At 39.5% G+C, this 24068-nt stretch overlaps 2 protein-coding genes and 1 long non-coding RNA gene across 5 annotated transcripts in view; 1 reads left to right on the forward strand and 2 right to left on the reverse strand.

Annotated features, from left to right (window-relative positions):
• ttyh1 (tweety family member 1) overlaps nucleotides 1-11483 on the reverse strand; it is a 36964-nt gene extending 25481 nt beyond the window's left edge. The window contains exons 1-3 of one of the 2 annotated variants that reach the window (XM_022199706.2): nucleotides 11284-11483; nucleotides 10794-10891; nucleotides 4092-4256 (exon numbers count right to left, since the gene is read on the reverse strand). In XM_022199706.2, coding sequence (XP_022055398.1) covers nucleotides 4092-4226 — 135 coding nt within the window. In that variant the 5' untranslated portion in view covers nucleotides 4227-4256; nucleotides 10794-10891; nucleotides 11284-11483. The other variant, XM_022199707.2, reaches the window with a different exon arrangement.
• Nucleotides 8205-12416, forward strand: LOC127536434 (uncharacterized). Its single transcript, XR_007945426.1, has 2 exons — nucleotides 8205-9132; nucleotides 10573-12416. It is a non-coding gene; the product is annotated as an uncharacterized LOC127536434 (long non-coding RNA).
• Nucleotides 11995-23962, reverse strand: leng9 (leukocyte receptor cluster (LRC) member 9). 2 transcript variants are annotated; one of them, XM_051956754.1, is made up of 8 exons: nucleotides 23823-23962; nucleotides 23413-23562; nucleotides 19827-19920; nucleotides 18604-18731; nucleotides 17063-17389; nucleotides 16844-16988; nucleotides 16420-16495; nucleotides 11995-15115 (listed from the first exon to the last, which is right to left on the reverse strand). In XM_051956754.1, exons 2-8 carry the CDS (start codon nucleotides 23552-23554, stop codon nucleotides 14495-14497), a joined length of 1533 nt encoding a protein of 510 aa, XP_051812714.1. In that variant the 5' UTR covers nucleotides 23555-23562; nucleotides 23823-23962; the 3' UTR covers nucleotides 11995-14494. The 2 variants fall into 2 exon arrangements, with proteins under 2 accessions (XP_051812714.1, XP_022055396.2); XM_022199704.2 differs by having other exon boundaries at nucleotides 23761-23962.
• Between the last annotated feature and the right edge of the window lie 106 nt (nucleotides 23963-24068).

Consider the following 24068-nt stretch of genomic DNA (forward strand, 5'->3'; position numbering starts at 1 on the left):
GGCTAAGCCAATGCTTTAAGCCACTGAGAGCATCCAACCGGGAATCATAAAAACGTAACTGATTCGCTTAATAACTGTAATAATAAATTAAAGTCCAACTCATTTTAACTTGTCTTGCAAACAGTGTCTTCATTGGTTTCCCAAAAAACTCCAAACTGCACCAATTCTCATTTACAAGTTGTCGTTCAGCGTTTAGCGTACAGCGCTCCGCTTTAGCGTTTAGCATTCCGTGGTCAAAAACTGATTTGTCCCTTTGGGCTGGAAACCTGACCCAGCCACAAAGGTTCCTACCTTACAGAGGTAAAGTCCATAATATTATATAGAGTCTATGGTAAAATTGATCAATTAAATCAGAGTGAAACCCACTGACACCAATATAATTAGAGCAATTTCAAATCTGCTCCTACATCACCTTTAATTACCCTTCGCCAAGGAGGTTTTGCGATCGGGTCCGTTTATTTATTTGTCTGTCTGTGCGCGTGTCTGTGGACAGGATTTCTCGGAAACTACTTGTCGGATCTTTATGAAATTCGCACCAGAGGTGGATCTTGGCCCAGGGAAGACTCCATTCAAATTTTGTGTTGATCCGGTTAAGGATCTGGATTCTGGATCCGGATTTAGATTTTCCAACTTGGTATCATCTTCCCTTGGCGGAGGTCAGAAATCTCGGATTGCTCTTGTTAATAGATGCAACCATTAAAGTTAAGCTTAATAACAGAAATATATTTCTAAATGAACTATAAATGATGACAATTATTATTACATGAAATTATTTATTAAATTATTATCAATTCAATAATAAATATTAAAATATACATATAATATTATATATTACAATCAAATTCATGTGATCAGTATAAAGTATAACACAGTATAAAGTTTTTAAAATTATTTTTTTATTTATTTTAATCCATTGAAAATGCTAATAAAAATATAGAATACTTTATGACGGACAATTACAGTTTATTACTTAAAGAGTGACCGAAATATTATAGAATTTGAATAAATAATAATAATAATAATAAATCTATTCTGTATTTGAACGGGATCCTTTAGTAAAGAAATGTACAAAAAATATTGATGTATATTTAAAAGAACATTTATAATTAAAATATTATGTAATTATCAACCACATTTTAGTTAAAATAATAATTACAATAATGATAATAATAACTAACGTTAAAAAGACAAAAATATTAAGGCTTGCTTTATTTTGATTATAGAAAATGAATTTAGTGAGATTATAATGTTCTGATGTTTCCATAAAAAAGTATATATGTTATTTATATACATTAAAAAGCATTTCATATTAAAATATTATGCAATTATGAACCACAGTTTAGTATATATAATAATAATTATATATATATATATATATTCATATATAATGTGTAGAACGTGTGACGTGTCGCCGCTCTTCTCTGGTTTTCCGTCCTGTGATTTTACCTCTGATGTCACTAAAATGCTTTTTATTCAACACATTTCTGCTTTATCCTCCGTCCATCTGTCACTCCTCCACCTTCCTCCCAGCCTCACCTCCTGCTCCCTGAAACTCCCTCTCTCTCCCCTCTACCTCCCCTCTCTCTCCCTCTCCTTTCTATCCACACCACTGAATCTCTATTAATAATCTGTGACCTACTTAAATACATTCACTGCCTCTCGCTGCCTCTGCCCGGTTTTCTGTTCGCCAGCCTCCCTCTCTCTCTCTCCCTCTCCCTCTCTCTCCCTCTCTCGCAGCACTTTCACTCTCTTTTGTCTTTTCTGTTCTGCGGGATAATTTGCGTCTCCCCCTCCTCCCCTCCGACTCCCCCTTTGTACCGCAGAGAGAAGTCACAAACACTGGGAGCCTGTTAGCTGAGTGTTTGTGTGCAGGAGGGGATGAATCCTCGCATTTTCTGCTGCAGAAACAGTACAATCCTGACGCCATGTTGGCTCTCCGGCTGCTCAGCCTGCCGCCAGAACGCACGAAACAGAAAGAGCACGTTCAGGTGCAGCAAACAGGTCTCACTCAGGGATTTATGAAACAAACTGCCAGAATATTCAGGCTTTTACAGTTTCCCTGCAGCAGAAACAGACAACAACAACCTGCTGGAGGACTGGCGCCATGTTGGATCTCACTCTGCAGCAAAATTCATAAAGATATCTCCAATCTGAGCAACTTCTGGTGCAATAATCCGGTCAATAAATAGAAAAAGTGTCCTGTAAATGGCATCGTTGCGTCTCTGCAGGTCGCTCTTACAGTCATGGAGCAATTTTAGTTTTTGTTATTTTGCTCTAGCTGCTGGAATCACATCATATTTCCACAGTTTTAAAACATTATTTTGCATTTCCTGCTGCAGAACCAGAGCTCTACAGACACCAACAACCTGCTGGAGGACTGACGTGATGTTAAATCTCATTCTGCGGCAAAACGTATAAACACCTCCCATTTCAGCAACTTCCGGCTCAATAATTAGGTCAATAAATAGAAAAAGAAGCAGTTTACAGAAAAATACGGAGCAGTCCTCTTAATTACAGGATGATATATCTGACTCATTGTATGTTTTGGGGGTTGTTCTTGCTCCAGCTGCTGGAATATTATCGTGTTTTTACTGTTTTTCTTGAAAGTATTGTGCTTTTTCTGTTGCAGAACCAGAGCCATACAGACGATGGCGACCAGTTGGAGGATTGTAGCCACGTCGAATCTTAGTCTGCAGCAGATTGCACAACATATCTCCAATTTCAGCAACTTATGGTGCAATAATTAGGTCAATAAATAGAAAAACAAGCCTGTAAATGGCATCGTTGTGGCTCTGCAAGTCGCTCTTACAGTCAATGATTTATGGAGAAATTTTAGTTTTTGCTTTTTTGCTGGAATCACACCGTATTTCTACAGTTTTTAAGAATTATTTTGCATTTCCCACTGCAGAACCAGAGCTGTACAGACATGAATAACCTGCTGGAGGACTGACATGATGTTAAATCTCACTCTGCACCAAAATGCATTAAAATATCTCCAATTTGAGCAGCTTCTGGTGCAATAATTAGGTCAATAAATAGAAAAACAAGCCTGTAAATGCCGTCATCGTGCTTCTGCAGGTCGCTCTTACAGATAGAGCTTCATGGAGCAGCTTTTAGTTCACACTATTTCTGTGTTCTACCATTTTGTTTTTTGTTGCTGTTGCATTTTTTTCTGCAGAAACAGACAATAGGAAGCTGATAGAGGACGACCATGATGAATCTGCACCACATTTTGCACAGTTAACACGCTCTACAGGCAACAATTAGCTCGGTAAACATGTACGAATTTAATACTAACAGGATAAGATTGTGACATATCTCACTTTATGTAGTTTATTTTTGTTTAGTGCTTAAATATTACCATGTTTTTACTTTTTTTCTGCAGAAACAGGGGCTGCACAGTGGTGCAGTTGTTAGCACTGTCGCCTTGCAGCAAGAAGATCCCCGGTTCAAATCCCGGCCTGGGCCTGGGATCTTTCTGCATGGAGTTTGCATGTTCTCCCTGTGCATGCGTGGGTTTTCTCCAGGTACTCCGGCTTCCTCCCACAGTCCAAAAACATGCTGAGGTTAATTGGTTACTCTAAATTGTCCGTAGGTGTGAATGTGAGTGTGATTGTGTGTCTGTATATGTAGCCCTGTGACAGACTGGTGACCTGTCCAGGGTGTCCCCTGCCTTCACCGGAGTCAGCTGGGATAGACTCCACCCCCGCCCGCCCATCCCCCCCCCCCATGACCCTAGTGAGGATAAAGCGGTGGATAGAGGATGGATGGATGCTGTAGAAACGTGGCTGAGCAGACCATAATAACCTCCTGTTGGACCTTCGTCATGTTGAATCTGCTCCAAACTGAATAAAATCTCTCCGGTTTTCAGAGTCTAGAAGCTCTAAGTGCAATAATTAGTCTGATAAATGAAAACGCGTCGTGTAAATGTCGTCAACGGCTTCATCTCCGGGCTGCTCTGTGATCTTTGGAGCCGTTTCCGTAGCGATTCTGACCAAACCGCCTCCTTCCTGATTAGAAGATAACAACCCTGCTGCTGTCATCGGGAACGAGGTCTCTGATTGGCCGGCTGCAGACAGGTGTGCTGTTACCTGCTGGTACTCCCAGCTGTCCGGGACGAAGACATTGTCCCTCATCTGCATGGTGAGGTCCAGCCGGGGCAGGGCGTGGCACACCCTCACCCACAGAGAGGGGGCGTAGCTGGGCACCGTCGTCATGGCAGCCATCGTCTACCACCACTGGAGCCCTGCTCCACCCTGCAGGAGGAACCACAGAAGAAGAAAATGTTAGAAGAAGGAGGAGGAGGAGGATGAGAAAAGGGTCAAAGAAGAAGAAAAAAATAGAGAAGAAGAACAACAAGAAGAAGTTAGAGAAGAAGAAGATGAAGAAGAACAAGAAGAAGTAGAAGGAGAAGATGAAGGAGTAGTAGAAGGAGAAGAAGAATAATTCAGAGCAGAGGAAGAAGTTAAAGAAGGAGGCTGATGTCGACATGAAGTGATCACCTGAGATCAGGAGGAAGAAGACAAACAGAAAAACTGAAGGCAACGATTTATCAATTATTTGGAAACTCACTAACTGATCACCAACAAGCCCCATATTTGACTTTTTTCAAGAAAACATCTAAATTCAGTGATTCCAGCTCGTTAAATGTGAATATTTTCTGGTTTCTTTCCTCTGTGACAGTAAACTGAAGATCTTTGGACTAAACCAGACATTAGAGGAAACTCTGATCCACATTTTTCACCATTTAAAGACTTTTTAGACACAAAACAGCTAACAGCTAAATTTTGTGATTTCAGTTCCATAAATATGAGTATTTTCCTTTTTTTTTCCTCCTCTGTGACAGTAAACTGAAGATCTTTGGACTAAACGACGCACTGATGCACATTTTTCACCATTATCTGACATTTTAGAGACCCAACAGCTGATAGACTCATCAGAAAATAACGGACAGTGAGAACAAAGCTGCCAACAGAAGTCACTCAGTGTTTCTTAATAAAGCCGGTCAAAGGGGGAGAAAGTGGGGTAAACACAGGGAGTCAAAACAGTGAAATCCTCCTTACAATGACGGCTTCAGATTAATGCAGCAGTGTTTAAGACACAACGGCTGTCTGACGCTTTAAAATAAAGACTCTGACCTCAGACCGACTCCATTCAGACAGAAAACAGTAAACCAGCTCACTGTTCTGCTTTTTACTGCCTCCAAATGCCGCTGGAAGTTTAGCTTTTAGGAGCCAAACAGCAGCAGATTTGAGGCCAGAAGCAGTTAACAGCTCGTCCAGACAGGGCGCCTCTAAGCCCATTACAATAAGCCCGTTCACCTTAATGGTCCCAGCAGCCCGACTGTCACAAATCACATCAGTGCCAACACTCCATTTCACTTATTAAAGTCCATCCAGTTTACCGGCTCCAGAGCTGCACTCGGTCAGACGCTGAGGCTGAAAGATTCCTGAGAGGCGTAGTAAACATGGAAAGGAGGAATTCTAACCGGCACCTGTTGACGATAAAGTGGGTCAGCGAGGATATTCAATTTATCGATCAGTTCCTGGGTGAAACCGTCAGCTGTTTGGTCTCTAAAATGGTTAAAAAAAATGCAGTTCAGAGGACTACAATGATGTATAATCTGTATTTTATTGGTATGACTGGTTTCAGCTAGTCAAATTGTTAAAAAGATAAGTGATTTTTCTTCAGAAAAAAATCAAAAAAGTGTCAACTCAGTCAGATTTTGAGTGAATCGATCAGTTGTTTGGTCTCTAAAAAGTCAGAAAATGGTGAAAAACGTAGTTCACAGGACTACAATGATCTATTTTTCTGTGCTTTATTGATATGATTGGTTTCAGCCAATGGCATTTAGAAATGACAGATAAAGTATCACATCCTGTCAATTTTCTTCAGAAAATTTCAAAATAAGTGTCTATTTGATCAGTTTCTGGGTTAATCGCTCAGCTGTTTGGTCAGAAAATGGTTAAAACATGCAGTTCAGAGGACTACAATGATCTATAATCTGTATTTTATTAATTTGATTGGTTTCAGCCAATTTAATTTTAGAAAAGACGAGATTTTTCTTAAAAAATCTTCAAGAAAGTGTCTTCAATGAGTTGTTTGCTCTCTAATATGTTGGAAAATGATTAAAAATGTGGATCAGAGTTTCCTAAATCAATCTATCAATCAGAAAACTGAAAAAAAAATGTAGTTCAGAGGACAACAATGATCTATTTGTCTGTAGTTTAATCATATGATTGGCTTAAGCCGTTGCGCTTCAGTGTTCCACCCGCGGTACACTTTGAGATCTGCATAAGCATTTCCTTAAATGTCTGAAGCCGCAAACGTGATTATACAAACACTATACACCGATGGAAAGCCTAGATTCTCATGAATCCGCCGGTATAAACCACTTTCAGATGTGATTACCACAGCGGGTGAGAAAAACACATTTGTCCGACAAAAACAAATATTCATCCATCCGTTCTCTATACACGGCTTCAACGTACACAGCGCGACTCACATTTCCGGGTTCATTATTACACACAGATGAAAATATTCCACAAAAAAAGGCCATAATCCAACCTTTTACATCAGATGACACAAGCCAGTAAACTATTTTGTCCAAAACATGTCCTGAAGTCGTATAAAATCCACGAATCGGTCGTTTTCGAGGAAATGCACCTCGCAATACGCGTCCAATATTCCCTGTATTTCTCATCATATTTTTATTTACAAATACAATATTAACAATTTTTTGGACTGAAAATGGCTGGAATTGACTGAAGCTTAAAGGGCTATGCCAATGAAATTTAGAAAAAAGTTAATTTTTCTTAAGAAAACTTCAAATAAGTGTCCTCAATCAGTTGTTTGGTCTCTAAAATGGAAGAAAATGATTAAAAATGTGGATCAGAGTTTCCTAACGAGGATATTCAGTCAATCTATTGATCAGTTTCTGGGTGAATCCATCAGCTGTTTGGTCAGAAAACGGTGTAAAATGTAGTTCAGTAGGGTACGATGATCTATAATCTGTATTTCATTGATATGATTGATTTCAGCCAGTGACATTAACAACTTTTCACTCATGAAGATAGTTATTAGTCATTGCTTTCAATAGACAAAAAAATGATTTATTTGTAGTTTATCTTGAATTCATGCTGAAATCACCACAAGCAAAGCACATCAAGACTCCAACTGAAGGTGAACTGGATGGTAAATGATTATTTTCTGGTCAGAAAATGATGAAAAATGTCCAAAAGAAGTCCAAGATGACAAATATTCAGTCCACCACCCTAAAAATGTACGATTTAAGATGATATAAAACAGAAGAATGGGAAATATTCATGAAATCATCAGACAAACTTCAGCTAAATGACAAATCAGTTAATTAATTCAACAGTTTGGCCTCTAAAAAGTCAGAAAATCTCGAAAAATGGTTAAAAAATGTCTTTTGTCCAAAAATACTCAATTTACTCAAGGAAAGAATGAAACTCCCCCTGATAATAAAATCTTCTGGAAGTTAAAAGTCGGGATTCATCCAGAACCTAAACTTTTAAAAATGAAGTTTGGTCAGATTAAAGTTTATTCCAAAGCTGCAATCTTTCTAAAATGTCGAAAAATGTCTGAAAAAACGTCTGGTTTACTCCAAAGATCTTCAGTTTACTGTCACAGAGGAAGGAAACCAGAAAAGATTCACATTTAAGCAGCTGAAAGTACGAATCATCATGAATTTAGACAGTTCGTCCTTTAGACACTCACCACTAGACGGTTGGTTGAGTTTCTGACTGATGGTTGAACAAAATAAGTCTTTTTAAGACATCACCTTTGGTTTTAAGACTGATGAACATTTAATCATCTAGAGACGTTTTAGAGACAAAAATATGAAAATAATCCAAAGTATATAAATATATTTGTCAGTTGTTGACCTAAAAAACTAGCCTAGCCGCGCTAGACAACCCACGGCAACGAATTTAATTCTCTGCCAGGGTCGACAACAAAAACGACAACAGTCGTTGAGCTCCATTAGCACCGACTCTGAATAATCTTTCTGTTAACATGTCTGTAATATACTTGTGCTTCACCCATTGACTGTATAAATAAGGCTTCACCGAACTACCGCATCCTCTGATTTCCGGCGCTCTAGGAGCCTATTCGTTGCACTGATTGTTGTATACCTACCCAATTGCTGCAGAGTGATTTGATAGACAACCTTTTAGCCGCCTCCCTCCCTGTCGAGCGTTCCTAGACCCTTGCGTCTTCAGAGCATGGGTCTAGCGCGGCTAGGCTACGAAAAAGCCCCAAAATCACAGTTTTATAAGTATTTTTCTTGAATCTATCCTGAAATCATGTTACACCACAAACAAACCACAATTTGTTGTCATTGTTTTGTCTCTAAAATGTCAGAAAACGGTGAAAATGTGGATCAGAGTTTCCTCAAATATCTTGTTTAGTCCGAAGATCTTCAGTTTACTGACACAGAGGAAAGAAACCAGAAAATATTCACATTTAAGGGGCTGAGATGGCTGAATTTAGACTGTTTTTATCTACAGATTAACAGTTTATTCTAAAATTTGCTGGAGGTGACCAAACTTGGAGCAAAAAATGTGGATTTCTTCTTAAACATTCTCTTTCTGAATTAAAATGAGAACTTTTCCTCATGAAGTTTGGTTTGAAAAATGTTTATTAATGGGCTTAAATTAGAGATTGTTTTGAATATTGACTAAATGTTTAGTTTTCTGGTCTCTTGAAAAATGTGGATCAGAGTTTCCTCAAATGTCTGGTTTAGTCCAGAGATCTTCAGTTTACTGTCACAGAGGAAAGAAACCAGAAAATATTCACATTTAAGGAGCTGAAATCACCGATTTAAACAGCTTAGACCCTGTTATGAAACCGTTAATGATGAATAAATGTGAATTATTGGTAACCTGAGTCAGTTCTGAGACTAAATCAATACAGAGTTGTGACAGACGTCAGGTCAGAGCTCAGGTAGGAATCAGAAAGTTAGACGCTGATGAAGCTTCGGTCGTCACGGAAACGAAGCCTCAAGTTGACGCTACGCCCCCTGAAAGCTTTTTAGAAGAACAGCACGACTAAAAGATGAGCAAACCGGATTGTTTGACTCAAAAAGACGCCGTAGACTCTCAGCGAACGGTGAGAGGAAGAAAAAGCAGAGAGCTGTTTTCTGTCTCTGATAGAGACTCCATGATGTCTGGATGTAAAGAAAAAGAACCATTTTGTTTTGTGAGGCGGCTAACGAGGACGGAGCTTCTTCTCCACCTTTTCTTTATTTTAACGAGAATCAAAGGACATGAGTAATGCAGCGGCCGGTTGGATGAACAACAACGAGCCTCGTAAAAAAAACTAACAGCTTCTTAACGGGGAGGAAATTTATGGAGCAGCGACAGCAGCATCATCAGCCAGCAGGAAATAACTCACAGCTCTGTAGAGAAAGATGTCTGGGTGGAGAATGAAGCCCAAAAAATAAGGTTTAAGGTCGTAAATTTAGCAGATTATCACCTCCTGACACCAGCCTGGAGGAATTAACCCTGTAAGACCCAAATATAGAAGAAAACTAGTAAAAAAAAAAAGGAATAATTCACATCTCTGTCAAAGAAGATGTCTAGGTGGGGAATAAAGGAGCAATAATTGCATTTAATTTTTAAATTTCAGGTCACAAATTTAGCAGAATATTACCTCTTGACATCAACAAAGAGGTAATAATGAACATTACTGTCGGACAAGTTATCTAGATGGGGAATAAAACCCAAAAAAAATACGATTTCAAGTTCCTGACATCCACAAAGAGGAAATAACGAACATTTTTGTCAAAGAAGATGTCTGGGTGGTAAAAAAAAAGAATAAAATTCAGATGTAAGGTCACATATATAGCAGATTATGGCCTCCTGACATCAGCAAAGAGGAATAATTCACATGTTTATAAGAGTAGTTGTCTGGGCGGGAAATAAAAGAGGAATAACTGCATTTAATTTTTAAATTCCAGGTTGCAAATCGCGCAGAAATGCAATGTCTAGGTTGGGAATAAAACGCAAAAAAAATGAAGATTTCAGGTCGCAAATTTAGCATTTATGTCCTCCTGACATCAACAAAGAGGAATAATTCACATCTCTGTCAAAGAAGATGTCTAGATGGTAAAAAACAACAAAATAATCAGATTTCAGGTTGCAAATTTATCAAATTCTCTCCTCCTGACATCAACCAGGAGGAAATAATTCACATCTTTGTACAAAAAGATGTCTAGGTGAGGAATAAAATGAAAAAATAATCAGATTTCAGGTTGCAAATTTAACAGATGATGTCTAAAGAGGAATAATTCATTTCTCTGTCGGAGAAGATATGTAGGCGGGAAATAAGAGGAATAACTGCATTTAATTTTTAAATTCCGCATTGCAAATATTGCAGAAATGCAATGTCTAGGTGGGAATAAAACGCAAAAAAATAAGATTTCAGTTCATAAATTTTGCTTTTACGTCGTCCTGACATCAACAAAGAGGAAATAATGAACATCTCTGTAAGAGTTGGTCTGGGTGGGGAATCAAGGAGCAATAACTGCATTTCATTTTTAAATTCCAGGTTGCAAATCTTGCAGAAATGCATGGAGGGCAGGTGGGAGTCGCTGCAAACCAGCGGGGATAAAATGCACGAGAAGAGATTCTTTTTTTATTTGGAGCTGTGATTGTCAAACTGCATCGTCTGGATTGATGCTGGAGGAGCTGCAGAGGCGATGCAAAAAGATTTACGAGCTTTAAATCGCTCCTAATTAATAAAGAAAAAAAAGCAGAGGGAGACCTTACCGCTGTCGCTGCTTCAGGAGCTTCTCCTTCTCTTCCTTCTGGCTCGTCTCTCAGGAAAATATCCACCAGCTCAGAGAGGTTTACAAAAAAACATCATCCTGGGATGAAAAAGCAACAAACAGCAGCTCGGAAGAGGAAGAAGAAGATGGTGGTAAATCAGGAGCAGTTATTGAAATATTAAAGAGGCGATAATTGTGAGGCTGTCAGAGGAGAGGTGCTTGAGTTGATGGATGGGAGGAGAGAGAGAGAGAGGGAGAGAGAGAGAGAGAGAGAGAGAGAGAGAGAGAGAGAGAGAGAGGGATTAAGAGTGAGGAGACTCCCCTCAGGGACTCTTTATCGTTGCATTACAGCGACTTCACCAACACGATGCAAAGATAATTAATCTGTTAGCTGGATTAGCGACGGTCGAGCCCCTCATTCTGCTTCACTCGACCCCCATCCAGAGCAAAGGATTAACACCAAACAACAACAGCTTTTTATTCCCACTCACATGAGCCCCGGTGGAAGAAGCTACCGGGTTCAGACCAGAGAGGAGGAGAAGATGCTGAGATGGATGCAACAATGAGCAGAAAGGATGGAGATGCTCCGAGAGTGAAAAGAACGTTTGTGTGCCGACGGACGGACGGACGGAGGGATGGATGGAGGGTTGGATGGATGGTTGGATGGATGGAGGGGGGTTTAGCATCGGGAGGAGGGGGCGGCGTTGGCTTTTCTGTGTCACCAGGAGAAAAGAGGAGCGAGTGGGGGAAGGGAGACGAAGCAGCAAACAGCACTGACTCATATAGACTATCTATAGAGGGACATGGAGGGAGTCTCTGGGAAGAAGAAGAAGAAGGAACCATCACCATCATCATTACTGATAAATAACAGCAGCTCAGGCTTTAATGTACACAAATAAATGACTAAAAGAACAAAGAGCATCAAAGAATCATGCAGAAAACTGAAAAAACAGCATAAAAAGTCAGAATGAATTTGATCTGTGTGGTGATAAAAGAGGAAAAATTACAGAAAAGTTGGTCCAGATGGCCTCATTTAGATAAAATATGAAGAAAAACTAACAGCAGAGTGCATCTCCAAAGACTTTAAAAGCTGAAAACTGAATAAAATCAACAATTAAATCAGTTTCTGCATGAATTTCCAATGTGTTAAAAAGTAAATAATCAGAATAATCCAGGCAGAGTCAATGAATCTGCAGCAGAAATGATTAATCAACTAATTTATTCGTGTAGCAGCTCAGCTAATGCTGCACAACCTCACCCAATATTGAAAAATATGATCATTTTAGCTGTCAATTCCCTTTATTATGTCAAAATATGAATAAAAACAGAATGAAACTGTTTGAAATGCATTAAAATACATTTAACTGTCATCATATTAGAGTTATAACAAGTCGTAAACAAACAATCTTCATTTTACACCTTTAAGCCCTTAAATAAAAACAGATTTTTAAAAAAGTGACTTAATAACTTAGAAACTTCAAACCCAGCAGCAGCTTTGGTAGAAAACAGGACGACACCGTGTTGGAGAAAAACGACTTTTTCTGCAAAATACGCTGGAAAAAAAAAAGCAGAAACTTTGAGAAGAACTTCATTTAGAAAGAACGAATGAGTTTAACCTGAAAACCACTGATGCACAAAAACATCAGATCGATTTCACTTTTATTATTGTTATTTATTTTTTATACACATATATAATTTTCGTCTTTTTTGCTCCTTTTGTCTATAGCTGGGTTTATATATATAAAATTTTTTGGGAAAAAAAATATAAAATATATATATTTAAATGTTTCCCTTTTTTTCTTCATCTGGATCTGAAGAATGAGCGGGCTGATTTTCTGGGGAAGAGAAAATAAAATGAATGTGAAAAAAACAACAAAAAAGCCGTTTTGAAGCTTCCTCATGTGGGGTCATTCTGGAAAACGCGTTTAAACTTAAATATCTGTGACGAAAACACACTCTACCACATCATTTTCTATAATTTACAACATTCAGGAGCTCAGAGCGGCAAAATTTTAAATCGGATTGAATGATCTTCTGTTGGACACATTTCTTTAGCGATGGGAAATAACAATAATAATAATAGAAATAATTCACGGTAAGACACTTTATGGGAAAAAAGGCAAAAATAAAACATAAAATAAAGTACGGGCTTGACCCGAATATCCGTTCGCTACGGCGGTATCCAGATATTAATTTTGGTATCCGAATATTCGCTCGCCCCCGTCAGACGTTACCGGGCAGAAAGAATAAGCAGCGTTACTGTCTTCCCTCCGCCTTCGGCCCACATCGGCTCATATCGGCTCATCTCGTCCTGTGATCACATAAACATATACACATATGTCTCTGTGATCACTCCTTCCTCCCCTCAGACGAAAATATTTGGAGCTCGTCTCTTCCCTTCGCCTTCGGCCCATATCTCCTCATCCCGTCGTGTTCGGCTCATCTCTGCTCCTCCATTCCTGTTTCTTACCACCACCTGAATGGCCGGGTTGCTGCAGACTCTGACGTCACGCTTCACTTCTTTGCATAAACACAAGATAAGATGCTGAAGACCTCCGCTGTTTGGGAATTCTTCAGTTTAACTGAAGACAAACGAAGGCAGAATTTGGACCCGGGAGACCAGACGAACGGATCCGAATATTCGGGCCGTCTCCGCCACAACCCCCACCCCCCCTTCGGACATTACGGGGTGGAATGAATATTCGGATATTCGTCTTTAATAGGGCCTGAATATTCGGAGGCCAGAAACCAGTATTGGGACCAGCCCTAAAATAAAGTCTGATGTTGAACCCATAAAACCTGCAGCCCCAGAGCATCGTTAAAAAAGGTCTAAAAAGGGTTAAAATGTGTTTGACTGAAAAACACCAGGTTTTTTTTTTTTCCAAACTCTGAATGTTTTCAATCATTCTGAGCCCCTTAAAAATACGTTTCTATGTTTCTTGTAGGTTTGTTGAGGAAAGTGAGCAGAATGAGCTGTAACCAACAGAAACCAGTCAGTTTATACAGGGACAATAAAAAGTCTGAATTCTTTGAGATTTCTGCAGGAACTGGTCCTAAAATGTTCTGATCTTCATCTCAGATCAACAGACAAACACCGTCTGCTAAAAATGATCTTTTTTGTCATTCTGGACGATTTCTGGGTCATTCTCAACAAAGTTTGAGTCATTTTGCATAATTTAAAAACGGACAATTTTGGGGTTGTTCTGAGTAAGTTTCGAGTCGTTTTAGGTGTTTTTTTTGTCTTTTTGGACAATTTTTGAGTCAATTTGTACATTCTGCGCTGGTTAGGGTCATTCTTAATAAGTTTTGAGTCATTTTGGAAGAATTTTAAGTCATTTTAGACTTTTTTTGTCACTTTGAACAATGTTTGGGTCATTCTTGACAGTTTTCAGTCATTTGTCACGTCTTGGCTCCTTTTGGACCAATTTTAAATCACTTTGGATGAATTTTCTGTCATTCTGAATAAGTTTTGAGTCATTTTGGACAAACTTTGGACAGAAATGTTAGCATGTGCCAGACATTTCTGTCCGTCTTCAGCAGACTGTGTTTGTCTGTTGATCTTAGATGAACATCAGAACATTTTAGGGCCAACTTCTGCAGAAATCCAACGGATCCCGAAGGCTTCACAGACTTCTTCTTGCAGCTGTAAGTGATGCTGTCCTGGTTGACCTGCAGAGTAGTGTTTCATGTAACCGTCCGTCCTCATCTCAGAGAGACGGTGCACAGCGTCCGGTAGAAGCCGTCCACGTTGGCTCCGCCCATCTCACACAGGTGTAAGGTGTTGACCGGCAGCCGGCCGAAGTTCAGACTCTTCCCGGCCTTCAGGTCGGCGACGCCCTCGAACAGCCGGTCGGCGTCGGGCCGGTCCAGCTTGGCCAGGGTGAGGTGGTAGCGGGGGTTGAAGGAGTCGCGGTGCAGCAGGCCGTCCGTCCTGAAGGCGTCCTGCAGGCCGGCGTTCAGCTGCTGCAGGTGGAGCTGAGGCTGGGGGCTCAGGTAGAGAACCCGCCCGCTGAAGTGCTTCAGCTTCACCGGGAACGTCACCGACACCGGAGGGTTCCGGTCCAGCTGGGCGAAGCGCCGCAGGATCTCCCCAGCAGAGGCCACCTGGTCCGGGCCGCGGAGCACCAGCAGGCAGAGGGTGACGTGGAGGCTGGAGGCCGGCCGCCAGTAGGGGGCGCTGTCAGGCAGCAGAGCCACCACGTCCTCCTGGAGCTGCTGGAAACACGACAGGATGGACGGAGTGTTGGCCCGGAAACACACGAAGTGGGTCGGACGCTTTTTAGGAGGACGGCCGCCTCGCTTCTCCAGAGGGACTGAAGGATTCTGGGTAACGGGAGGAGAACGTAAAGACTGAAAATTATGAGGCAACCAGAGTTTTCCAAAGTCCAAGAAGACGAAGAAGAAGCTAGAAGACAGAAAAACATCTACAGGATGAGCACCAAAACACACAAAACAAGAAAAACGAGACTGAAAATGACAAAAACGAGACTGAAAATGATTAAAGCTGCTGTCCGGAGTTTCCGTTTGTTTTCAATTTATGTATCATTGTTTAACAAAGCTTAAATGTGTTAGTCTAGTTCGATACTATAATATAAAGTTAGTATAACGCGATATGAAAATGTATTCCTGAGCTCCGCCTTCCTCTCATAGACCCCCATGTTATTCCAAAAAGCGCCGGTCGCTGCCGAACAATCAAGTTCGAGCTTCAGCTTTGTCATGCTGTCAATCAACGGTTACGCGCACAGCAAGCAAGCCCATGCAGAGGTGGGCGAGCTACGCACTACGCAACCGCGCGCACATTTGTTTTGCTTGAGGAGGAGAGAGCATCAGGGATCAGCAACTTCCAGAAAAGTTACCAATCCCACGGCTTGTCAGGCCAAGAGACTGCAGGACGTTTTTTGGCTCGGGGTGCTCGCGTCGCTCCCCGACCACGGCCTCCATAGCCCGCCTGACGGCTTCGTTTAGATGCCCGACCTCTGGAGGAAGATGTTGGGGCGTCTGGGACATACTCTTCGTCAGAGGAGTCATGCAATTCTGAACTCTAGATAGAAATAAATAAACAATGTAACACATATACACGCGTAAATGCACTAAGTTTGATAAACAACGTCATCCAGAGGGATACACGAGTGTAATCACATATTGAAACTTTACTAGTTCGTCCTAGCAGATTCATGTTATTTTGGTATTAGGACAAGTTAGACTCAATACAGCATTCTAACGTAATTCCTTTATTATTTACTAAATGTACTAAACGTAGAAGAGGGGAAAACAGCAAAACAGGCGAGATGCTGCAGCACTCCGGGCACTTCTCTCATGTACTGAGCGCGTGCACAAATAAAGGGGCAAAATCAGAGGGAGGGACCAACAGTGTTTTAGGAGACGCTGAGATTCAAACTCCAGACAGCAGCTTTAAAAGACGACCGATAACGAGTAAAATGAGACACTAAATTACAAAAATGAGACACGCAAAAAACACCCCAAAGATTCATGAAACAACAAACAGGTCGTTTTTCATCTCATCAAATGTCTTGTTTCATCCAGAGATCGTCAGTTTACCGTCATTGAGGAAAGAAAACATTCACATTTAAGGAGCTGGAATCAGCATGTTTTGAAGCAGCACCAACCTCAGAGTCTCCGTTGTTTTCCCAGTTTTCCTCCCATTCAGCCGGAGTTTCCTCGTCTTCCTCTGAAGCCTGAAGTCTGAAAGCAGAACATTTATCATCATCAGAACTCATTTATAAAGTTTAGACTCTAAACCGAGTCACAGCCGAGTTATTAAACAGAAAATGTTGTGTTTGACGCTCGTTTAAGTTCAGAAAATAGATTCATCATCTTCTAATTCCAGTTCTTCTGTCAGTTAGGGACGGTTTAGTGTTTCGTTTTTGTCGTTTTCGGGTTTATTTTTGTCCTTTTGTATCTCATTTTAGTTGTTTTTGGTCTCATTTTAGTTGCTTTCTGTCTCATTTTTGTTGCTTTGTGTTTCATTTCATACAGAGGCTTTTTTTAAAGACTGGGTGTTGGAGGTTAAACTACAGGATGAACTCTGACCTGTCTGCAGCTGATTCTTGAGGCTGAACGTTGGTCTCGTTCTTCTCGTCCTCCTCCAGATGTTTGGGATCAGTCTCAGTTTCTCCTCCGTCCTGCTCAGGTGGAAGCTGCTCTGCTTCTTCTGGATCCTCACACTCCATTTGCTCTGAAACAAACAGAACCCGTCAGGTTTCACTCAGAGTCTGGTGAATACGAGGCGCAGCAGCAGCAGAGTCTCACCCGCCGCCTCCTCCTCCCGTCCAAAGGGGGGCGCCACAGGCTGCCCGGTGGAGCCGAAGACCCGGTCGGTCCTGGTGTGGCGGTCCCAGACCCGGTGGCCCCTGTAGGTGAAGTACTGGATCCGGTGTCGGGGCAGGGCCAGCTCGGAGGCGTAGTCGCAGTCGCAGGGGTCGGTGTCCCAGTTGAACTCGGAGAACGGACGCTCCAGAACGCCGAGGAACCGATCCACGTAGCCGACCACGAAGTCTGAGGCCTCCACCGACGGGTCCCAAAGGATCCTGGAGATGACGTCGTCGGCCGTCCGCATCCGAGGCTTTTTATTCACCTCTGAGGAGACAAAGAGATGAAACGGTTTAATGTAGAAAAAGACTCATCGGATCATTATCTAAAGTCCTGCAGCTCTACGGAAACAGAACAAACACAGTTAGAAGAAGAAAAACCCTCAGAGAGCAAAGTCCTCCTCCAAGGCTGCTCAGTCCCACATACGGCATCATCAGAAAGGCAGCATCTTTTATTCCGTCAAAGAATGCGGTGGAGTTACGTGAAGATCAAAGTCCGTCTGTCCGCAGAATTCCCACAAACAGACCAACGGATTTGGATGAAATTTTCCTTCAGGCTCAGAAATGACTCAAGGACCAGGTGATCAGATTCTGGCAGTGATGCAGCTTATAGTCTGGATCTACAGATTTGCTAAAGATTTCTGTATCATTGCCAGATAGCGGCACGGCGTCACTGTAACCATGACAACCAGTGAACACGACATCAGCTGATGACACCATGACTGTGATTTCAGTTTTTCTGGCTGATAAAATAAAATAATGTTGATGAAATGTTGTCATTTTAAGCTCAGATTTGGTTGATTTTCACGACAGAAACACGTGATGCATTCAGGGACCATTGGTAAGTTACAAATCTTTCAGTTTCTACTGATTCTGGCTGTAAAATAAAATTATTTTGATAAAATGTTGTCATTTTAAGCTCAGATTTGGGTCATTTTGAACATGATGCCTTCAAGTACCATAAATAAGCTAGAAATGTTTCAGTTTTTACAGTTTCGGGTTGATAAATCACATGGAAAATAAATAGATTTTGATGAAATATTGTCATTTTAAATCCTAGATTTGATTAATTTTGGATGTGATGCATTCAGGGACCTTGGCAAGTTACAAATCTTTCAGTTTCTATTGTTTCTGGCTGGAAAATAAAATTATTTTGATGAACTATTGTAATTCCAAGATTAGATTTGACTGATTTTCATGATGGAAACATGTGATGCGTTCAGGGACCGTTGGTAAATTAGAAATCTTTCCGTTTTTACTGATTCTGGCTGATACAACAAAAATATTTTTGATGGAATATTGTAATTTTAAAGCTTAGATTTAGTTCATTTTGAATGTGATGCATTCAGGGACCATCAGTAAATTAGAAATCGTTCAGTTTTTACAGTTTCTGGCTGATAAATGGTGTAATTTGGATGTTTTTTTTAGAACTGACAGGACTCAGTCTGTCATCCTCTGAGGAAGTTAAATTCGATCCTTCACCTCTCCTCTCGCTGTGTTTCGGCTTCGCTGCTTTGTTGGCGCCGCCTTTCTTCTTCTTGTGTTTTTCTGCGTCCTGTTTGTCGTCCGAGTCGTGACACGCAGCTCCTGAATCATCGGCCGGCGGCTCGCTAAGAAACAACGAGAACAACGTAAATTCTCTCTGACATTAAGACCTTCATCAGGACTCGACTCATCTCTGAAACATTCAGCTTCACACTGAGGAATGAAAAAATACTAAAAATAAAGACGTTTCAGTTTCATAATCTGACCCTGGAGGATCATTTCATCTCCACATGGAGCTGATTCACGCTGAGAATGATTTACTGTTTCAGGCAAAGCAGCAGCTTTTACCACAACGATTTACGGAAGAAATACTAAAAATAAAAATAAAATCTGCCTTGAATTCTTCTGAAAAAATCTTTTTGCTCTGCTGGGAAGTTTCCTGTGAGATAAACCATAAAGCCATTCATCTCTGTCCAAATGTTCTGTTTATGTCACATTAAAACGGCACAAAAATAACAATTATGAATATTTGGTGTAAAAGCTGCTTTTTAGACGACATAAAATCTTGAAGAAATGAAACATAGAAACGTTTTTTAGACTAAAATAGAACCTTTTATTGAACATTTCAATGGCATGGATTATTTTTGACCAAAAAAAAATCATAAAAACAGCTCAAATTCATCATGTTTTACCGTCTTCTGTCTCTTGTTTTTGTCATTTAAAGCTCAGATTTGTTTGATTTTCATGATGGAAAGACGTGATGCATTCAGGGACCATCAGTACGTTAGAAATCCTTCAGTTATTGCTGTTTCTGGCTCATAATTTTTGTAGAAAATTAAATTATTTTGATAAAACATCAGAATTTTAAGCTTAGATTTTGTTAACTCTGAATGTGATGCGTTCAGGGACCATCAGTAAGTTAGAAAAGTTCAGTTTTTACTTTCTCAGGTTGATAAATTATGTAGAAATTAAAATTATTTTAATGAAATATTGACAGCTTAAGATTAGATTTGGTTCCTTTTGAATGTGATGCATTCAGGAACCGTCGGTACAATAGAAATCCTTCAGTTTTTCGTGTTTCTGGCTGAAAAATGTAATTATTTTGATGAAATATTGTCATTTTAAAGCTTCTATTTGGCTGATTTTCATGATGGAACCATAAATAAACCAGTAAAAAAAAGTTCCCTTTTGCTCGGCCGGCTGCTTTTATTCGAACACACCTGTGAGATAAACGACATCTCTGTCCAAAACGACATTTTCCCATCAGGAAAAACTGGCAGACTTTAACTCCGTCCACGTCGACTTCAGCAGAATCTGTGAAAAACAGAACAACAAAGAGAAAACTACTGAACTTTTAAGTAATACGAAGATGTTTGAAGAGTAAAATGTAAAAAAAAAAAAGGTTAAATAGTTGAAAATTCATCTTTAACATCTCATTTTACTGAGTTTTGTTTCTTATTTATGTAATTTCCAGCCAGAATAAACCTGTTGATCACATAAATATTCACTATAATTCTAAATGTGGCATGAAGAGGAACAGTTTTGGGTCTTTTCTGGACTAAAAACTGCCAATAGATCTACTGCACCAGCTGTTCCACCTTCATAGAACATGGAGGGAACCAACAGGAAGTAGTTAGAAGCAGTTAAAACTCATTATTACATCTCTAATTAACTGCTTTGGCAGAAAACACCTGTTGGTTGAATATGAATTCCCTCTAAATCTGATTGAGTCGTGGATATGAACAGTTCTGGAGCTTAACTACATTATCGTGTCTCTTCTCTGTAAACTACATGTTTATTGTCGTCATCAGCCCTTTTTAAAAACTTTTTGCAATTTTCTGTCTCGTTTTAGTCGTTTTGTGTCTCATTTTTGTCTTTTTGTGTCTCGTTTCTGTTGTTTTGTCTCGTTTTTGTCCTTTTGTCTCGTTTTTGTCATTTTGTGTCTTTTTGTCGCTTTCTTTCTCATTTTTCTTGTTTTCCGTCTTGTTTTCTGTCTAGTTTTTGTCATTTTGTGTCTTGTTTTTGTCGTTTTCTGTCAAGTTTTTGTCATTTTGTGTCTTGTTTCTGTCATTTAGGGTTTCATTTTTGTCCTTTTCTGACTCATTTTTGTCATTTTGTGTCTTTTTTGTCACTTTCTTTCTGGTTTTTCTTGTTTTCCGTCTTGTTTTTCTTGTTTTCCGTATTGTCTTCTGTCTAGTGTTTGTCATTTTGTGTCTCATTTTTGTCATTTCGGGTCTCATTTTTGTTGTTTTGTGTCTCATTTTTGTCATTGTGTGTCCTTTTTGTCCTTTCTTTCTCGTTTTTCTTGTTTTCCGTCTAGTTTTTGTCATTTTCTGACTTGTTTTTGTCATTTTGTGTCTCATTTTTGTTGTTTTGTGTCTCGTTTTGTCACTTTTTGTCTCATTTCTGTTGTTTTGCGTCTCGTTTTTTTCATTTTGTCTCATTTTTGTCATTTTGTGTCTTTTTGTCGCTTTCTTTCTCGTTTTTCTTGTTTTCCGTCTCATTTTCTGTCTAGTTTTTGTCATTTTCTGACTTGTTTTTGTCATTTTGTTTCTCGTTTTTGTCCTTCAGGGTCTCATTTTTGTCATTTTATGTCTAGTTGTTGTCATTTTCTGACTTGTTTCTGTTGCTTTGTGTCTCGTTTGTCGTTTTGTGTTGAATCTTTTACTGGATTCCTCCCCATCTTAATCAAGTCTGACGGTCCAGTAAAGCATCTGAAACTGAGATAAGTGGGAGGAGTTTCTCTGTAAACCAACAGGTGGTAACGTCTTGCCCCGGACACTCAGATGTCAGCCAAACAGTTCCTGAACTTCCACCACACCCGGTCGATCTATTTACAGAACCCAGCGTGACTCAAACACTCGATTATCAGCCGCTACGACTTTCCAGACGTTACTGGAAGAACGGGGATGTTCTTCATTCCTCAGAAACTCAACCTGACAGATCCTGACTCACTTTCTACGTGGAAGGAGAAAGTCTGGCAGCGGTTCAGGAGCTCCAACCGCATGACAGCAGAACTTACCAGAATACTAATCACTCCCAGTCACCCAGAAACCCGCTGACCGTCTGTTACAGAGGAAATAAACTCATCTCCAGCCACATGAATGAACACTGACCCAGGAGAGTCAAACTCATCTTAGTCCAGGCTAAACATTCAGCCCAGGAGCAATTAGACAAATGACACAAATGAGACAAAAATTGACAAAAACAGGAGACAAATGACAAAAGTCAGACAAAAAACAAAAAACAACAAAAAAAACAAGACAAAAAATTACAAAAATGAGACACAAAACGACCAAAAATGAGACAAGCGACACGAAACAGAAACAAAAATAGACAAAAACTAGGACAAAAAAGTTAGAAAACGACAAAAAAGGGACAAACGAGACAAAAAGCGAGAAACAAAATGACAAGAAAATAGACAAACAACACAAGTAAGAGAAAAAGGAAACACAAAATGACAAAAATGAGACACAAAGTGACAAAAAAAACGGGACAAATGAAACGAAACAAAACAAAAAGAGTCAAAAAATTACACAAAAATGTTCGAAATTGACAAATAAATGGACAAACAACAAAAATTATGCAAAAAATACAAAAAAACAACAAAAACAAGACAAAATATGACTAAAGTGACACAAAAAATGAGAAATGAACAATCTAGTATTTTACTTTCTGATCCAAACAACTTGTCATGGTCTAGAAATGATTTTAAATTTATAGTTTTACTAATTTACAATCTGCAGTTAATGTCTTCTCTGGTATTTTTACACTTTGAGGGCCGGATTGGACCCTCTGGAGGATCACTTTTGGACCACGGGCCTCATGTTGGACACTCCTGGTCTAATGAGTCTTGATACGTACAATTATTAAAACAACTGTCAATGATTTTAACAGTCGGTTTATGAGTTTTTAAAACCAGAATCAGTCTAAATTCAGTGATTTCAGCTCCTTAAAAGTGAATATTTTCTGGTTTCTTTCCTCTGTGACAGTAAACTGAAGATCTTTGGACTAAACCAGACATTTGAGGAAACTCTGATCCACATTTTTCACCATTTAAAGACATTTTAGAAACCAATTTTATAATCAATATTTAAAATAATCCTTAGTTTTAGATCTTTAATAAACCCTCATTAAACCAAACTCCATTCAAAAAAGTGTTTAGTTTTTAATCCAGACAAAGAATATTTATGAGTAAATCCTCATTTTTAGCTCCAATTTGGTCGCCTCCAGCAGATTTTACAATCAGAATGATTCATTTATTCATTAAAACAGTCTAAATTCAGTGATCTCAGCTCCTTAAATGTGAATGTTTTTTGGTTTCTTTGCTCTGTGACAGTAAACTGAAGATCTTTTGACTAAACAAGACATTTTTCACCATTTTTCTATATTTTGGCGACCAAAAATTAATTGAATAATCCTGACAAAAGCCCACAAGTTAACTGACAATGGAAATAATAATTGAGTAATGAAACACTGATCCATATTTTCCATCATTTTATATAAAAAATAATTTTAAAAAACTAAAATCTCCCTTTTTTGCATTTTTACAAATAAAATAAAGGCTTCAAGAATCAAAAATAGACTTTTAAAGAATCTTTAGCCTCTATAGAACACTCTAGTCCAGATTTGACTCGTCTACATACCCCCCTGGGGACAAATAAAGTTTTCTGAATCTGAATATAGTGGTTTTAGATCTGGACCTGGTCAGATGTGTTCTACATGAGAAAAAACAACATAGAAACGTACTTTTTCATCTCTAAGTTAATGTATACCAGTATGTGTGAACCTGACAGACAGATCTACCTCCTGAGGGTTTTTGGTTGTCAGCTGGAACTTCTGCCTCTGCTCCAGGTGAGTCCTCTGCTCCAGGTGAGTCTGTCAGGTGAGTCCCACCATGTGTCTCCTCCTCTGGAGCTGAAATCACCGCTGATCCACCTGACGCCATTTTCAGATCTGAGATGTAGAAAAAACGTGTTATTTCAGAAAAGTCTGCCGTGTTTCTGAGCTGTTTTAAGCTTTGTTTGTGTGACACTCCTAAAACTAGAAAAATCACTTCTCAGCGCGGAAGTGGCTCCTATAATGGCGATTTACGATAAAATTCTAAACATTTAATGAAAAAATAATACATCAATATGAAGATCATACACTTACAAATACGAACGTGTGTTTTAAACCACAGGGAACAGAGTTTCTCGGTTATTTCAGGCACTAACCGGCAAAGAAAACGCTTCTGACTTGTCGTCGCCCTTTAACCTCTGGCTTGTTACGTCAGCGGGGATTGTGGGTAATGTTGTTTTCACACGTTTCCCTGAAAAATGTCCTTTGTTTATTACGAAAAGGTCAGTATTAACAAGAAATCTAAAGGGCAGAAAATCAATTTCTCATCGCTTTAAAATTATCAAAGATTTCTTTCCAATTTAACTGTTAAAATGTTTAAACTCTAAATTATCGCGTGATTT

Source organism: Acanthochromis polyacanthus, chromosome 12, assembly GCF_021347895.1.
Source record: "Acanthochromis polyacanthus isolate Apoly-LR-REF ecotype Palm Island chromosome 12, KAUST_Apoly_ChrSc, whole genome shotgun sequence".
Taxonomy (NCBI): Eukaryota; Metazoa; Chordata; class Actinopteri; family Pomacentridae; genus Acanthochromis; species Acanthochromis polyacanthus.

Coding starts and splice junctions, on each gene's coding strand:
- leng9 (XM_051956754.1), bottom strand. CDS start 23,554: ATGGCGTCAGGTGGATCAGCGGTGATTTCAGCTCCAGAGGAGGAGACA. Junction 19,921..23,412: donor CAACCAAAAACCCTCAGGAG/GTAGATCTGTCT, acceptor TGTTTTTCACAG/ATTCTGCTGAAGTCGACGTG. Junction 15,116..16,419: donor AAAACAACGGAGACTCTGAG/GTTGGTGCTGCT, acceptor CCCGTTACCCAG/AATCCTTCAGTCCCTCTGGA.